General features: G+C 38.8%; 1 protein-coding gene across 3 annotated transcripts in view; it reads left to right on the top strand.

The window, feature by feature from the left end:
- Positions 1-18,752, top strand: part of Zfand3 (zinc finger AN1-type containing 3) — a 194,698-nt gene that overhangs the window by 139,665 nt on the left and 36,281 nt on the right. For 2 of the 3 annotated variants that reach the window (XM_090355746.1, XM_090355747.1), the window contains exon 4: positions 7,209-7,274. The exons of the other annotated variant lie outside the window; for it this stretch is intronic. In XM_090355746.1, the coding sequence (XP_090211872.1) occupies positions 7,209-7,274 (66 nt within the window). The remainder of the gene's footprint in view (positions 1-7,208; positions 7,275-18,752) is intronic. 3 annotated transcript variants of the gene reach the window in all.

Genomic DNA, 18,752 nt, shown 5'->3' with positions numbered 1-18,752 from the left:
AGTATTGGTTGCATACGTGCAGCTATCCTGCAGAACAGTACTCTCTAATTACTCTGACTCACAGTCTTATGGTGAGCCTGCAGGGTGTTTGAACTCAAGGTTTTGTTTTAGACATGCTCAGTAACAATACAGGAGGCTGAAAATTTTAAGAGTTATACCACTTTGAAATGGTATTTATTTATTTATTTATTTATTTATTGCCAGTCCAGGGCTTGAGCTCAGGGCCTGAGCACTGTCCATGGGTTTCTCAAGGCTAGAGCTCTACCACTTGAACCTCAGCACCACTTCTGGCTTTTTTCTATGTATGTGGTATTGAGGAATCGAACCTGGGTCGTCATGCATGCTAGGCAAGCACTCTACCACTAGGCCAAACTCCCGGCCTGAGTATTGATATTTTAAAGAAAGAATAGCATATAGTGTTGTATATTGTATATTGTAGGCTACAATGAATATGCAAATTTGATCTATATCTTCAGCTTTACAGAGCTGAAACTAAGTACATTTTCTTAAGGAAATCTGTTAAATCTTCTGCTTGTTGGAATACAGAAGAATAACATGGTTTTCATGTAAAATTATAAATGTGATCCATAGTGCTTCTTTATGTGTGACATCTTTAATACAATAATAGAAACAGCCTTAGGAAAAAAAATTTAAATAGTCAGACTGTCTGGCCACAAACTTTAGGCTGACCACAGGCATTGTTCCAAATTAAATTGTTGAAACTGATCACTTTAGGAAAATGTCTTGTGAATATAATACCGAATACAAATGCTAGTGTGTTATTAAGTATATTCAGATGATGAGAAGGCTTAACAGAAGATGCATGATGATTGTCCAAAAGTACAGATTGTTTTTCTGAGACACAGTTTCCATTTGTACTCAGGCTGGCCTCACACCGAAAAGACCTCTTACCTAGTTTCAGTGCTAGGATTATAGGCATTTATCCAATGCATGACTGAAAATCAGTAATCTTGATATAGCTATTTCAGAATTTCAAGAAGCTTATCTTGCAATTAAGCAAAGAACTTCACGATTTTTAACATTTAGAAATGCTAAACAAGACAGGTCCTAATGGCTCACATCTGTAATCTGAACACTGAAAGACTAAAATGGAGGTTACAGGTGGAGACCAGGCTGAGCTGAGTCTTTATCTCAGAAGGTGGACACATGGCATGAGTTTGCCATTGCTACAGCCTGAAGCCTAAAATGGGTAGACTGGGGCTCAGACAGCCCTGTAGGAAGAAAATTCGTATTTCAAAATAGCCAGCACAATTAAGGAGGGTTAACTACACGATAGAGATGTGTCTACTAAGTCTGAGGCCCTGAGTACTGCTTTGACAGTACTGTCAAAAATTCAGTTGGGCTGCTGGTAGGAGGTGTAACAGTGACTCTGTTTGGTGGTGACTGTCCAGACCCTATTTCACGCCATGGTGATGATTCAGTGAACTTGTTGAATGCTCTGAAAAGTGAGCACTCTGAGGATTGTATAAGCAAAACTCTTTCCTAGAGCAATGATAGACTGTGCTTCACCAGAGCACTTTCTCTTCATTTTCAATAGGGTTCCCTAAACTCCCTCCTGGGACTCTATTCTGGGCTCTCTTCAAATCTGGGTTTTTCAACTTGTGAGTCTGAGCCTCCTAAATGGCAAGTGCCTTTGACATCACAGATTGAACCTCTTTGGATGACAAAGACAGGTAGTTTAAGTTGTTCTGTTCCCTCCTTCCCAACCCAAAACCTTGAAGAATCTCACTTTTTGCTCTTTATTATTAGCATTGTTCTACTTTGCTGCTTGGTCAAAATGAGAGAAGAGTTTGCAGAGATTTTCTAATTCTCTGCATTAAAAAAAGTACACAAAGGAAAAGTCAAGTCTGATTTTTTTTTTTTGATGGAGTAAATACCCTTACTTTGACCTTTACCATCTACTCTAAGCACTACCTTGTTTACTATATAATCTCCCAGGCCTGTGTCCCAGTTTCTTTTGGTAGACAGAAGCCTGAAACAATTTCCCTTGAGTTGCCTATAATTTCCTACATTCATTTTGACAGAATTGATTTGGAATTAATTATGTAAGTCTAGATGATGTCATCTCCAGTGATTTTTTTTTTTGTTCTAGAACATGGGAGTTTGGATGACAGTACAATTAGTGTAGTGTCTATGTGTGTGCCCATATGCATTTGATCCAGATTTTAGTGTTTCATAGGTTAGTCTGCCAGACCAAACTCAATTCCAAGCTCTCTGTTTATAATATTGCCCAATTATCAAAGCTTGTGTATATTATCACACTGCCAGCTACCCTTGCTGTCCATTTGTCTGGGCTGAGCTATAAGTTCTGTTTGTACTTTAATGTGGTGAATACATTGGATGGAGTTGTTAGTTTAACAAGGTCTCCGGAGAGCATTTTCGTGATGATGCGTGTTGAGATATGCTTGGTAGCTGTAAAGTTATTTTGTGTTTGCTAAAACCTGCAGAAATTCATTGATTAGAAGTTTTTAAAGCCTTAATTCTCAACCTTCAAATGAGTTAAATATTCTTAGTTGATAATTACTTAGAAAATTTATTTAAAAATCTAAGTCACAGCTAGATTTCTTTAGGTGCTTTGATTTGATGCTTTCCTTCCTTCTCATAACTACTAGGTGAATTCTTTCATATTTTTTAATAACAGTATTCTGGTAGTTATGCACTCATTGACTTTTGTGCTCTCTGTAACTTACTATGCTGGTGGTAGCCTAGTGATCCTGGCTAGATTCTGAGCTAGGGTTTAAAATGATCAATTGGGCTTCCCTGGCTCACATTGAGAATTGTGGCTACTTAGGAGGCTAACAGTTGAGGATTGTATTTCGAAGCTAACTCAGGCAGAAAAAGTCTATGAGCCTCTGTCTTCAAAATAACAAAAGCTCAACTGCCAACATAGTTCAATTGGTGAGTGCCAGCCATGAGCAAGACACCTCAGTGAATGTGGGGGCTTGTGTTCAAGCCCCAGTACCATCAAAAGAAACTGTTTTTTAAAAAAGGATACACTAAAGCCACTAGCACAACCATGTCCATTGCAGCACTATTTATCATAGTGAAGATATGGAACCAATCCAGATGCCCCTCAGTAGATGAATGGATCAAGAAGAGGTGGTACTTATACACAATGGAATTCTATGCTGACATCAGAAAGAATGACATCGCCCCATTTGTAAGGAAATGGAAACACTTGGAAAAAATCATATTAAGTGAAGTAAGTCAGACCTAAAGGAATATAGGCTCCATGGTTTCCCTCATTTAGAATAATTAGTACAAACCTAGGACTCTCCTAGCAGAGGATTACAATAGCTCAGAACCTAGGTACATACATCATGTAAGATGCGACTAAATGAAAGGATCTCTAGGACATGGAAACAAGAGCTTTATCTTGTGTGATTGTTGTTCTTAATGTACTATGTTATTTCTCTTCTCTTTTGTTGCCCTTTTGGTTAATCTTATGTTGTTACTGTATCTGCCTTTGTTATCTGGTATATTGTATATATATTTATTTGAAACAGGAAAGGGAAACAGGGAAAAGAAGATGATTGGGAGTGATGGGGGAGGGAACTGAGGACAAAAACATAAGAAGGGGTATCAATGTGTGAGAAGTAATGCACCTACTACCTGGCGATTGTAACTGTAACCCCTCTATACATTACATAAATAAACAAACAAACCATATTTACCATCAGGAGAAGAAAAAAAAAGGAAATGTTATCAGATATTGGAACTGAACTTGTTGGTATTACAGTGTGTTCAGCTTGTTTAGAAATGTTTTAACCCTGGCATCTGTGGCTCATGCCTGTAAATCCTAGACACTCAGAAGGCAGTGAGCCTGGGCAAGAAAGTCCATATCTCCAGTAACCACCAGAAAACTAGAAGTGGCACTGAGCTCAATGAATAGAGCACTAGCCTTGAGCAGAGAAGCTCAGGGACAGTGCCCAGACCCTGAGTTGAAGCCCCAGGACTTGCATTCCCCCCCCCATCTCCAAAAAAATACATTAATTTCCTTGATGCTCTTCTCAGCCTCTTGCATACAATATTCAGATTCGGGACTTGGAATTTATATATTTTTTAAATAATCTCAGAACTTTCTAGAAAATGTTCTAAAATTCTAACCTGGTGGTCATTATGTTTACACACACACACACACACACACACACACACACACACACACACACACACTAAAATCAGTAAGAATGTGTCCATTCAAGATTTTTTTGTGTTCTAGTATAGGTTAAGTATCCCAAATCAGAAAATTTAAAAATAATTGCGTGTGGGGGCGGGTGTGTGTGTGTCCAAGATTGTGGTTCAGACTTGCTGTCACTTGTTTTCGTTCATTGGCTGGTGCTCTGCCACCTGATTCATGCCTCTAACCCAGAATTTAAAAAATGTTGAGCCCTAATATGATGTCACCAATGAATTGTTCTCTACCTATAATCATGTGATGTGACATTCAAAACATAGACACACTAAAAATACTATGTAAAACTACCTTTAAGCTATGTATATAATGTATATGTGAAATGTAGATGAATTTCTTGAAACTTTACGATTTATCTTACTGTGTACATAAAAGTATTTCTTAGAAAGATCCCTTAAAGGGCCAGGAGTTTGGCCTAGGGGTTAAAGTGCTTGCCTAGCATGCACAAAGACCCGGGTTCAATTCCTCGGTACCACATACATAGAAAAAAGCCTGAAGTGGTGCTGAGGCTCAAGCGGTAGAGCTCTAGCCTTGAGAAAGTCCAAGGACAGTGCTCAGGCCCTGAGCTCAAGCCCAGGACTGGCAAAAAAAAAAAAAAAAAGAAAGAAAGATCCCTTAGAAATTCAAAACAGTGCTACTTATACATATTTTGCATTAATCATGCTCAAAGTTGAGCATGTCTCTTTGTTATACTTTGATGAAAATTTTGCTTGAAAATTTGCTCTATTCCCCCTATTAACTTATACTTTATTGTTACTAAATAGTGCTGTTAAACACTTGTCCATATAGCCACAGCTAAATGGCAAGTGACAGTGAGTCTTGAATCTTAGGAGCACAGTGGCGGAAAAGAAAGTGATACAATATAAGGCTTCAGTTGATCCATGAACCCTTGACCTACTGGAAATTTTACTATTCCTATTAATATTGTTAAAGAAATTGAAGATCACTTATTCAGGAATACTCAGCAAGTAGAAAGTAGTTACAGGACTTAAACTTCATCTTCTGTAAAAATACATAGGATCTCAGGAACAAGAATGCTTCATTTAAAAAGAAAAACCTTGTAGTGGAAGCACAGCTGCAGAATTTCATGGAGCTATAAAAGCCTGTGTCCAGAGTGTTATCACACATATTAGGCTTTCATGTGGCAAGTTGTCTCATTGTGTTGCTTATTTTCACGTCATAGTTATCCATTTCATCCTCTGAATTTTAATATATTAAGCTTTCTCTATGGAATTCAACAGCAAGGGCAAAAAAAAATCCAACAAACTAGCTAAAATATCTTCTTCTTTGGTCTTTTTAAATTTTCCAATTTATTCTTGCCTCATTTTCAAAAGCTTCCATTTCTATTCAGTGTTGGTCAATGACAGATGTCCTCCTTGATTTCATAGAACTTTAAAAAAAAAAAAAAGGATTGAACTCAAGACTTTGAGTTTGTTAGACAGGTACTGGACCACTTGAGCCGCACCCCTAGCTCCTGCATATAACATAAGTTCCATATCCTTTGGTACTTGTTCATTTTTTGTCTAGCCATTTATTCCTGTCATGTATCATTTTATTAAGTATAGAAATTTTTCCTTTTTAATAAGATTATAAGCTCCCTGTAGATCTTTTCTGGCATATTTTGGAATTAACAATATACTTTCTCAGGTTTCTTCTTTTAAAAATCTCTCCTCTATGTTCTATACCTACTAAGTGTTGTTGCCATATGGCCTTGATGTAAGAGTAAGTGGGCTTAATGGAGAGCTGCTTAGTAGGGGGATCTCCCACATTCCTGAACCCCATAGACCTCGGGGCATAATCACTAGGAACAGGTCCCAGATTTCTTTCATCTTTCCTTTTCTTCTCAATTAGTCATCTCATCATAGATTATATACAGCGACTGCCATATACTATTGCATGTTTCTCCTCTGTTAATTGTAGTCACCTAGGGAGTCCTTTCAGATGTATAACATTTGCTGTGTATTCTGTTCCTTTTTGATCAGTATCATAGCCTTCCCAGGGTCGGTCAAGACCTGCTTGTCCTTCATATTTTGTACAGTAACTTCCTATTTCAAAAGGCAGGACATGGTCACTGCGTGGGGACAGGAGGGACGTATCATTATCAACTTCAGAATGTGCTGGTGGTTCGGTGCCTACAGAAATGACTGCTTTTTTAGGCTTTTCCTGCAGACTAGCTAAATCTCTTGCATATTCTTGAATCATGCCTGTGCTACATACCTCTAGGCCTACCACAACTTCATGAAGTCCCTCTCCATGTCACACTTCCCACAATGAGACTAGAGACTCTAGTCAGTATTGCTTTTCTTGCATATTAAAATGATTCTTGTTTCTTATGACAAGCAGTTGTGTCCTAAGGAGTTTTCCCCTTTAGGGCTAGGTTTACAATCAGTTCAGAAGTAGAATGACCACTCAGATCCAAAGGGAATGCTCCTGTTTATCTCTGTTGGAGAACTTATCTCCCTTCACTAATGGAAAATTTCTTTTCATCTGGATCTGAATTGTGTCTTTCAATTTTCTCATTGTTTGTGATGCTGGGATTGAACACAGGGCTTAGTGCATGCTAGGCCTGCCCTGTACCAATGAGCTATATTCCTATTCTTTAATTTTTCTTTTTGAGATAGGGTCTAGAATAAGGACTAGTAACTTTGTCTGTGCTGGCCTCAAAATCATAATTCTCCTGTTTCTGCCTACTGAGTAGAGGAGATGACAGCATATTGCTACACCTGGTTTCCTTTAACTTCTTAATACAATATGAGACTAATTTTTTATGAGAGACATATCCTAATGTAGAAAGACTATGAATATCTATAGACTGTGAACTGCTGAACTAGATTTAGGTCCTTAGAATTAGCTCAGAACCTACTGTCTTTCCTACTGCCCCTCCTCATGCATAGTTTGCAGGTTGTTTCTTTGCTTCTCGTTTCTCTTTATTCATGGTAGCAGCTGTGGGCCTGGGGAGGATATCTGACTGATGTGCCTGCCTTTCTGTTTCTAGGTGGGCCATGCACAGACACAGCTCATGTCTCCTTAATCACACCAACCAAAAGATCCTGTGGTACAGGTATGTACATCATTCTTACATGAATTCATCCATACCAAAATTCTTCTCAGAAATTAGCCACGGGTTCTAACTTGGTGTGTTGACCAGGGTATTCTCTAATTTCTTCTGTCAGTTGTGAAGTGATAGGTTTTGTGCTTGGAAATTCAGTATAAGCAGAGGTCAGCATGGTGTTCTTGGGGACCAGATTGACTGTGATGCTGGTACCTAGATCTAAGGGCTTTGGGGGAGGTCGTAGTTCATAGCTCAAGTGATAGGTCACCTGTGGAGCAAATGTGTAGCCAACTCCAGTACAATCCAAAGAAAGCAAAAAATACCTATTTCCTAACATAGATGAATGTTTCAAGACATAAAACATAAAAGACCACTGCCAAGCTTATATCATGTAGCTAATTTATGTTGTCTTGGATCTTCTTAAGGAAAAAAATTTTAAACATAATGTTTAAGTAGCAGACCAAAAGAAGTTTTCGTATGGAAAATCAGGGTATTGACTTGACTTTGTAGTATAGTATCTTAGTAGTTTTGGGAATTATTTTCTCTCATTCATCTTAAAGCCATAGGCTATTCAGGAATCATTCTCTTCAAAGGGGCATGGAATCCTAAGAATGTTTTGTATATTTGTGACTTACCAATACTGGGGCTTGAACCAGGACCTGAGAAATGTCCCTGAGCTTTTTTGCTCAAAGTTAATACTCTGCTACTTGAGCCAAAGCTATTCTTCTGGCTTTTTGGTGATTAAGAGATAAGAGTCTCATGGCTTTTCTGCCGGGGCTGACCTCAAACCCCGACCCCTCAGATCTTAGCCTCCTGAGTAGCTAGGATCACAGGTGTGAGTCACCAATGACCAGCCATCTGTGAAATTTTTATTCAATATTAGGCCATGAATCTTGTAATTCTCTAAAGAGCAGTCCTAATGCCCATTTTTCTTTAGCCTATAGTCTCATTTATTTTAAATAATACTTGCCTTTTCTAATAATATTGCCTGCTATTTAAAATAACTCAAGGATTATATTTGGAAGTCAGAATAATTATATTGTTTTTGAAAGGTCACAGTAAGAGTATTTTTCATAACTATAAATGTTCTTGTAACTGCCCCACCAAAATAGCAAAACTATTTCCATGTTCAACTTACACTTAAATCTTAGCTCCTTTAGGTATTCAGAATCTGATGTTAAACCTCACACAGACCTATCTTAGCAAGGTTTTAGAATAATGTCCAAACATTGACTCTAAAGAACCTAAGTTTACTCTTCTCTTCCAAATGATCAGCGTTGAGGCAGAGGTATGAGATAATCTTGCATGCCCTCACCATTCCTTGCCCAGTCAGCAAACTCAACTAGATAGAATGGATCTCCCTCAGGGGGCATATTGTCCTTTTTAGCCAATGGAAAGTTGGAAAGCCAGCTGTAGACACACTCTAACTAGAAGCTTAAAAACACCTAATACATACTCATTACCTGGCTTATGAAACAATAACTTCTTGTATAATACTTTAATAGCAATAAAATTATATTGTTAAAAAAATACCCAGAACACTCTGATTTCAGGTCTTATACTTGGTCTGCACAGCATACTTTTGTCTTGTTTCTTTCCAGAAAGTTTTATTTCAGGAGTCTTAGGAGATGACCTGGATATTGTGTAAATTCCCCTTCTAAACCAGAAATTCCCCATCATTTCTCTATTAGGACATAGATAGTTATTTAAGCTCATAGGCTCGGTGCCTCTTGTCATCTCACACATGTATACTTCTCCTTAATTGCTCCTTATGCACATTTTCCTTTTGTCCCTTAAGACAGGGTTTACTGTCAACACCGTCAGCATGCTCAGGTAGCAGGGAAGGAGTCAGTCTTGATTGTATTGAATCATCTATGAGTCATTTGAGAAAGAGACTTGAGTACTGAGGTTAGACCATCAGGAACATCTCCTGGGTATCATGTGCTTAGTTCCATCTTGTGGATAGATCTGTCCTTCTTCTCCCATACTTATTTGTAAATACTAAACACCATAGTAACATACATTGCCTGCTTACTACATTGCTATATACCATTCAGCATATGTTATATGCGTGTTTACAGCAGATTGATACCATTATTACTCTTTCACAGATGAAAAATGGGCACTCAGAAATTTAAATGCATGTCAATTTTATAGTAGGATTTGAAAGTAGTATTTTTAGGTGTGTCTTGCAAATGAGTCATGGGGCCAGGGATTGAATACAAACCTGTGTTGTTTCCCATAACTACTTTTCACACATTATTATATCACAATTATTTTTTTTAACATAGTGGAAAACAGTGATTGAAAATTGAGGGGAAACTCCATGTATTTGGAAACATAGAAAATACTTGTTGTTTTTCTTTATTTATTTATTTTTTTGGTTGGTCATGGGACTTGAACTCTGGGCCTGGGTGTTGTCTCTGAGCTCTTCAGCTACTGTCCTACCCCTTGAGCCACAGCGCCACTTCTATTTTTCTTGTGTGTAATTGAAGATAAGAGTATCACAGACTAGTCCCTGGGCTGGCTTTGAACTGTTATCCTCAGATCTCAGCCTCCTGAGTATCTAGGATTATAGGCATGAGCCAACGCGCCCAGCTTAGAAAATAGTTAAAAAAAGAAAGAAAATAGTTTTAAAAATGTGTTTCTAAAATCAGATCACTACAGATCTTAGCATTTATCTCAGCCCTTAAAAACTTCTATTTTGTATGGGAGGTGTGTTGAATTTTATCTCAGCAATTCAATGCATATATGTGTCCCATACAGCATATAAGTAGACATATGCATGTGTGTACAATACATATATACATGGTTTATAAACAGAATAAATACATATATATACATATATAATAAATACACATATATATATAAAAGGCCCATGGCCCAATATATGCTATGAAAAAAATTTAAGGACTATTCCTTTAGTAAACAACTCATATTTTTAGTACTTTGAGAGCTTTATTTTAGGATTTCCTCACCTATTAAATGTGAAGATCAGCATCAAGCTGGGCGCTGGTGACTCATACCTGTAATCCTAGCTACTCCGAGGATCACAGTTCAAAGGCAGCCACGGAAGAAAAGTCTAGAAGATTTATTAACTAACACCAGAAAACTGGAAGTGGTGCCATATCTCAAATTGGTAGAGTGCTGGCCTTGAGCAAAAAAGCCCAGGGACAGTGCCTCAGGATCTGAGTTTAAGCCCCATGACCAGGTTTAGGAGGTGGGTGTGGAGATTAGCATTAGTCCCATTATTACATGATTTATTAAGTTGAGACCCAAGTGTCTGGTTACTTTAACTGCATTTATGTTTTAAGTTAATGTTTTGGTCAGTGAGCAGATGTCAGTGTAGATGTGGGGGCAGCAAGGTAGACTGGTTTGGTGAAAGAATTCTACTAATGCCACTTTGTAGTAACAATGACTCCAATGCAGATTGCAAAGAATTGCAGTGGCAAAGTTTGTCCTTTTGAGCTGGAATAACAGCCATTGATTGAGATGGCATTTCATGAATTCTTCCCCCCACCCCAAATGGTGATACCTCCCCCCTAATCTGTGCCTTGTGGCTATCTGAGCTTGAGCCACTACACCTGGCCTTGTTTTTATCTTTCTAATCCCCTAATTATGTCATGAATGAAAACATTATGATTCGAGCCATGGTCATCCCCTTTGGTCGGTTTTATTTGGAAAGTGGTTAAAATGTTTTGTGGCCTTTTCTTAGACTTTATTATTTAAAGTTTGCAGAGTTACAGTAGAAGAAATATTACTTGTATTTATTTTATTTTGAGTTAGATGTACCTTGAAATTGAAGTCTCTGTAATGAACAAATGAACTGGAGAAGGACTTGCTCTTCAGAAAGATTCGTAAGCAGTGACTAGTCCAAGAACTCTGCCCCGATCACATGGGATGGACCCGCACCATCTGAGTGCCACAGTGCTTGAATATGTTGAATAGTGAGCATATAGAACGGAATTGCATCCTCCATAGTGGATTACTTTGCTTTCATTTTGCAGTTACTTTCTATTCTCTTTTATTTTTGGTTTGCTTGTGAGAAGGGCTAGAATTTGTGATGCAGGGATGCTGAGATTACCATTACACCTGTCTCTACAGTCCCTTTATTTCTGTAGTTAGAATGAGAAAAGAATTCACTTAAGGTAGTTCATGCCTGTAATCCCAGAAGGAATATCGGAGTTCCAGGCTAGCATGGGAGAAAAGTTTGTGACTCCATTCCCTCTTCCCTCTCAGAGAAGTCGTGGGGGCGGGGGCTGGACACCTTGGCACTGACATTTGTGTGTCATCCCAATTTTATACGATGCCAAAAGGGCTGCAAGCCTTCATTCTACATAACAAGCCTGAAGCCCTGAATTCAAACCATAGTACCAACAAGATCTTTTGTTTTTTGGCCAGTCCTGGAGCTTGAACTGAGGGCCTGGGCACAGTCCTTGAGCATTCTCAAGTCTAGTGCTCTACCACTTAAGCCACTGCACCACTTCCAACTTTTTCTGTGTATATAGTACCGAGGAATCAAACCCAGGGCATGCTAGGCAAGCACTCTACTACTAGGCCATGCTCCCAGCCCCCACAACAAGATCTTTTTTTTTTTAAAGGAAAAACTCATAGGCAGGTTTAATTATATGATAGTGTCAACAGACTTGCTTCATTATCCATTTTTACTTTTATTCTAGCAGTTATATTGGGTAGATGATTTTCTCTCATAAGTGTAGACTTTTTTTTTTATTACTAGTATTTTGAACTCAGAGCATGAGTGCTAGGCATATATTCTACCACTTGGACTACATCCTCAGCCCTTTGTGATAGAATTGAAAAATGATAGATTAATGCTGTGTCTATTTAAAAATGTAATTATAATTAGCAGAGTTTAAAGTAAAATAACCGTTTGTGGAGCCATAAGGAACTGTAGTATTGCATGAGATTAAAGCAAAGAGACTGGAAACAAGTCAGGATTTTCAAAAAGCATTATTTTTCTGCTCTGTAAGAAGCATGTTAATTCTGTTTAATATCCTTGCCTGCTATATTTACCTCCTTCCCTTCTTTCCTCTCTGCACATATTTATTCTTTGGGGTCAACTGTTTTACCTTTTCCATGAAGACCAAAGCCGTGAACTAGAATAACCCATCCCATCCGCCTTTGTTTACTCACTCTTCTCTCAGGTAGGCTGCATAGGGTATTATTATCATCTGTATGATCTGTTTTTACAGAGACAAGAGTCCCCATCACCTGGGAGTTAAGATTAACATGCTGAACACTTTCTCCACCACTGTCTAGAAGCCAGGAAAGGGAAATGTTTCATTGCTGTTATGTTCCTTTATGTTACTGAGAGGTTTATATAAAATCTCTTATTTCAGAAGCTAAAGGGTGTAGGTGTGAAATCAAAGATGATCCTATAAATCTTAGAAATACCTGCCTCTGTGTATTTTATCTGTGGTAGAGCAGTATTCGTGACAGCATTTCACCTGGATCATTCAGTCCTAAAGAGTTGAAAGCATCTGTGCATTGTACTGGTCAGTATCACTACAGGCTTTTCAGTGGCTTCATGTCTTCTTCTGCTCTGCTGGGTTTGAAAGGAGGGGGTTTAAGTACTTGTTCAACTCAGATTCACTTTTTTTCTTTTTTTTTTTGGTCCTTCAGATACAGTTCTTCCCTCAGGTCTGCAGTATCAGCATTTGAGGCAGAAAATTAGAAATTTGACATACTTATGTAATATTCAAGTCCTCATCAGAAGAATATTAAGGAAGATATAAAGCTTTCATTTTTTATTAGCATTTAATACAACCATTGAGGAAAGATCAAAACAGTAAATCTGTCATAGCACGGAAAAGAGGATTTGGAAAAATGTTGTATACTCACCATCTTGGGGTCCTCAAGAAGTTAATTTGGTTCCTGGGGTGTGGGAAAAAATGAATACCAAATATTTGCCAAAATTTTCTCTTAATTGAAAAGGTGCCATTTGCTACGTTTAACCACGTTATAGAAATAGTTCTCACTGAAGTTGATTGGGGTTTTTAAGGTAGCTACGGCGCTCCTGACCAGATGTGGTGTTGGTCCACTTTCTGGAAGATTGAGGAGGGAAGTAATCTCAATGCTTTGTTTTCTTGCTCTTGGTGATTTTTTTCCCCCTCTAATAACTAGTCCACCTCAGTTGCTTATGCTAAAAAATAGAATGAGGGAGTAAGGCACAAAAGTAGATCATCTGATAATCAGTATACATAACAGCATTGAGTCTAAAGACATCTCATACAATATATATATTCCAGAAAATGTCAGGGAACACTTACTTGCTTTTAAGTGTCACTCTAAATGACAGGTCCTCTTTGCTTCCAGTCCCTGTGTTTTTGTTGCAGGCCAGCTCAGTATGTAATGCTGAAGTCAAAGGCTCGTGTTAGAGGTCTTGTTTTGATTTTACTCTATAGAAGGCTCCCATTCTGAGAAAAGGTTAATATATAAGTGGATAGCAAACAGGCCTCCAGTCTTGGCAAGAGAAATTTTTGTACATGAAAAATAAAAATAAAATCCAGGATAAAAAGGAAAGAGAAGCATGATGTGTCTTGTTGTTTTAGGGGGAATGTATGGCCTAGACTTTGGTGTGGAAACCTTGTGATCTAAGAATATGGCTAGAAGCTGTATGTTATTTTTGGTTTGTTTTATTATATATTACAAGAGAAAGAGCCCTAGGAGTACATTAATTAGTTGCTCGTGTGCTGCACTGGTGTAGCCTAAAGAATTTTGAGGAGATTTAGTTTCCCTTTTTGGATTTTGGAGGTTACTTTTCAGATGTCTGCATAGCACCCATGTGCCTGTCAGGGCCAGCATGTTAGAGATGTAGCAGTCTTACTGGAAGCAGTGTGCTAGAACAGCCACTGGAAGCAGTGTGCTAGAACAGCCACAAAAAGCTGCATTATAAATCATTGGAGCCTTGCAATGATACTGCCCATTAAGGAGACTCTCCTCCCCACCCCCAGTTCCTGGCTGTCCTAATAGAACAGTGCATCAAGCAAGGCTGTAAATAAAAATTATTACCTAATAGGTGGGTGCCGAAGTGGAACGGACGGGAGCTGAGGCATGGAGGCCTTATTACTGCTCATCAGCAATTATAAACAGGATAAAGTGTCTGGGACTTGCGCTGATGCAGCGACAGCTAATAGGGGTTGGGGATGACACTGGACCATGATAGGATGATGTATGCTGATGGCTTTTTACTACCTCATCTTGCTGCTTGCTTTCAAGACAAGTTGTGTTATCCGTTTTCCTGCTTGCTCATATGTCTGAAGAGAGACAGTCCCATTGCCTCTCCTGCCAGCAGGTGGGCTGGTACTTATTCCTCATACCTGTGTGTGCTCCTAACGCATCTCCTTTATGAAATGTCTTCAGAAATAGTTCATAATCATGACCGATTAAAGCCATAATCTTATTGTAGTGCCTGTTGTTGTGGTTATAGATCACATCTTCAGAAGTGGTTGTTTATGTGGAAGGTAGGGCCAGTTGGGCTCTGTGGTTAGTCAGCACGTTATTAAAAGAGCACTGTGACAGAGTCATGTACTCGTTGATTCCATAGAGACATGCAAAAGAAGTGATAAATGTGCGGCTTTAGAGAACACCAGATGTAACTTACATTTATTTCATCAAATGAAGACTGGGGAATACGACAGTCATTAGGGGCAATTGTAACACCAATGTGGGCTTATCTCTTTTAAACAGAGCCCTCCGCAGTGAAGTGCTTGTGGTCACGAGAAGTAGTAATACTGGCATGTGGGAAGAAAGTGACAGTGGAAAACTTGAAGTAAAGCCCGAGAACATCTGGTACTTGGAGGAAAGTGAAATACAGCTTTTGTGCAGTTTTCACCACACACTTTATTAAATCACAGAAAATAGACACTTGAGTTAGGGAATTGTACCAGAGGCATGAAAGAATACTTTTGAGAAGGGCTTACTTGTAGAATGAGGAATTTATGAGTGTCTGGGTAGTTTACCTGTTTGTCACTTGTGTGTTTAAATGATACACTTCTTTACACTATATTTTCCAGACTTCTTACTACTAGAGAAATTATCATTTGTCATGTGAAATAGGACAAAATGAGACACTGTGGTTAGTAGTTTTTCTCTGATGTTTTAAGTTACACACACACACACACACACGCGCGCGCGCGCGCGCGCGCGCGCGCACCACGCGCGCAGGAGAAAGGAGAGGGGAATCAATTTCATACTTGTTTATTAGGAGGCAATTCTATGGGTAGTGGCCAGTCGTATGAAGATAAAGAGATGAGTCAGATTTTTTTTTGTAACATAATTGATGTGATTTGACAGCTAATTAGAGTACAACAAATAAGGAAGGTAAAGGGTAAACCCTAGAGAACTGAGGAAGGAGAGACATAATGATGTCAATGGAAGAATGGAAAGGAAAACTAGTTGAAACTATTTTTGATTCCTGATGAACTAAATTTTAGATAACCCAGTGGAAAATTTTAAATAAGAAGCTACTCTGGAGATTATTAACCTAGAAACAATGATTAAGTAAGGAAATGAATGCAGAAGAATAAGGAGCTAAGGACTGACTATTCTCAGGGGAACGGGAAAGAAAGGATGGGTGAGTTAAAGAAGATTTTTACAGAATTAGTAAAGATGTATGTAAAGAAGATTAGAGAAAGTCATTGTTATGGTTTGCAGTCCACTGAAAAAAAGTGATAGAAGTTAGTATAATATGATCTGAAATCACTAAGAGGCCTTTGGTAATAAGGAAATAAAAGTGGGATACTGACTTGTTCATTATAGAGCTAGCTGCACTATCAATAAAAGTAATGAGTGGCCAGGCACAGTGATGGTTCATGGCTATAATCCCAGCTACTCTGGAGGCTGAGGTCTGAGGATCACGGTTCAAAGCCATCCTGGGCAAAAAGTCCGTGAGACTCTTTTCTCCAGTTAACCACCAAAAAAAAAAAGGCAAACAAACACAGAAATGGAGCTGTGTCTCACAGTGATAGAGCACTAACCTTGAGTAAAAGGAGCCCAGGAAGTGTCCAGGCCCTGAGTTCAAGCCTTATGACCAAATAATTATGATGTAGAGATGGCTAAAATTGTTTACCCTTGTTAAAATACAAACCAAAGGGACCCAGGAAGAGAAGGAAGAAACTATTAGAGATGAAATTGAAGAGGTATACAGAGGTACAGTGCCAGAAACCCCAAATACATTATATCCTTCCAAGCGCATCAGAAAGAAGATACAGATACTGATACTCTCTTCCCTTGTAGAGATGGTCAGCTGAGACAAGATAAACTAGGCAGTTTGTCCTAGAAGGTCACTGTTTTCTGAATAAAAACATAGATGATGCCACAAGCTGAAAGTAAAGCAGTTGTTCTTCACATGATAACTGGCTGCTTGAGAGATAACAGAAATGTGAACAGAAGGTATCTGAAGGATATATTGGGCAAGTGGTCACAAACAGCGTGACTGAGGAAAGTGATGGACTCTGAAGCCATCCTGTCACCAGGGAGAATGTGGATGTGGGAAGAAGATGGCTAGTGGAGTGAGGGAAGGAGAGAGAGTAGTGAAGACTCCTGTGTTCGAAGCAGTCAGTGCTAGAAATGTCAGGACACCAGAAATCCCTTTGTCTTATCAAGAAACTTGAATATAAGAACTTGTTTGGTTTGACCTTCTTTTTAGGTCTTGATTAAAAAGATAAATTTCACTGTAGTAGTGGAAAATAATCCTTACAGAAGTTTTACGAGATTGCCTTAAAAATCATAAAATGGAGCTGTGCCTCAAGTGGTAGATCCTCTAGCTTTGAGTGAAAACACAGAGAAAAAGAACCTAGGCTCTGAGTTCGAGCCCCAGTACTGGCACAAAAATAAGTCAATAAATAAAATTCGGTGGACCCCAATTTGACAGCCTCTGAACCAGCAGTTGTTCCCCTTCAGCCAGGTGCCAGTGGCTTGCTCTATAATCCTGGCTACTCAGGAGGTTAATAAGTTCGCAGTGTGACAGTGCGAAGCCAGCCTGGACAGGAAATATCTCCAATTAATCACCAAAAACCTGGATGTGGAGCAGTGGTTCAAATGGTAGATCACTAGCCTTAAGAGAAAAATGGGGAGGAAGGAGAAAAGCACAAAGACAGTGCATAGGCCTTGAGTTCAAACTCCAAGGCCAGGACCAAAAGCTAAATGGATGGATGGATGGATGGATGGATGGATGGATGGATGGATAAAGGGAAGGGGAAAGGAAGAGGGAAGGGAAGGAAGACAGAAAATAGAAAATAATTTCTCTCTTCTCTTTCCATCCCCATTCCCTGTTCTCATTTCAGAGATGTTTTCTAAGCTGGTTTTTGTTTTTGTTTTTCTTTTAACTTTTCTTTTTTTTGGAGGGGGGGCAGTTTTGTGCCTTGAACTTTGGGCCTGGGTGTTGTCCCTGAGCTCTTCAGCTCAAGGTTACCATTCAGCCACTTGAACCACAGTGTTACTTCCAGTTTTCTGGTGGTTAATTGGAGATAGGTCTCATGGACTTTTGTCCTGGGCTGACTTTGAAACATGATCCTCAGATCTCGGCCTACTGAGTAGCTAGGGTTACAGGCGTGAATCACCAGCACCCGACTTTTAACTTTTTTAAATAATATTTTTATCTAGTTTTACAAAAACTAGATTGTCACTCTTTTCTTTCTGTAGCACATTACAATTTAGTGGCCACAAAGCATTACTAGAATTTGTTATCTATCTGTGTATTTATAGTGTCTGCTGTCTGTCTGTCTGTCTGTCTGTCTATCTATCTATCTATCCATCTATCTATCTTTTTGCCAGTCCTGGGGCTTGAACTCAGGGCCTAGGCACTGTCCTTGAGCTTTCTCAAGGCTATCATTCTATCACTTGAACTAGCACCACTTCCAGCCTTTGCTATGCATGTGGTACCAAGGAATCCAGCCCAGGGCTTCATGCATGCTAGGCAAACACTCTACAGTCAATAGGGCCACACTCCTGGCCCTATTGATCTATATTTTATTAGTAGTTTTAAATTTTACTTGTACTTTAAAACTGATTTTTTGTATCTAAACTGAGATGAGAAGATACTTTAGACAAATTCACTTGCTTGTGACTACAAATCAGATGGTTCAACCTTAGAGGTATTTCTGTCATGGGTAGACTTCATATTGTTTAGTCTAAACAGCTATGTGCCTCTGTGGCTCCATTCCTAGCCTCCCACTATGCATGTAGCATTGGTTTTGGTGCATGCTCATGCTCTGCTATAAAAGCTTATTTAGCCTTACGTTCCCTGCCATTCCAAATTCTTTTGTCTCATTATCAGTGTCCACCCACATAGTTTGAGAAAGCCATTCCCCAATCACAGAACCACAACTCTAGATTTTTAAATAAACCACTTTTCCATTAGCTCAATGGATGGGGAATTTGTTTCATACTATGCATATCCCACATTCATTGGCCCTGTAAAACTTATTAAAAATGTATGCATATACGAGGAAGAAAATAGGCCGT

The sequence above is a fragment of the Megascapheus bottae genome, chromosome 22, assembly GCF_031878675.1.
Source record: "Megascapheus bottae isolate mThoBot1 chromosome 22, mThoBot2.hap1, whole genome shotgun sequence".
Lineage (NCBI taxonomy): Eukaryota > Metazoa > Chordata > Mammalia > Rodentia > Geomyidae > Megascapheus > Megascapheus bottae.
Note: the sequence above shows the minus strand (reverse complement) of the source record. Positions and strands in the feature narration are given on the sequence as shown.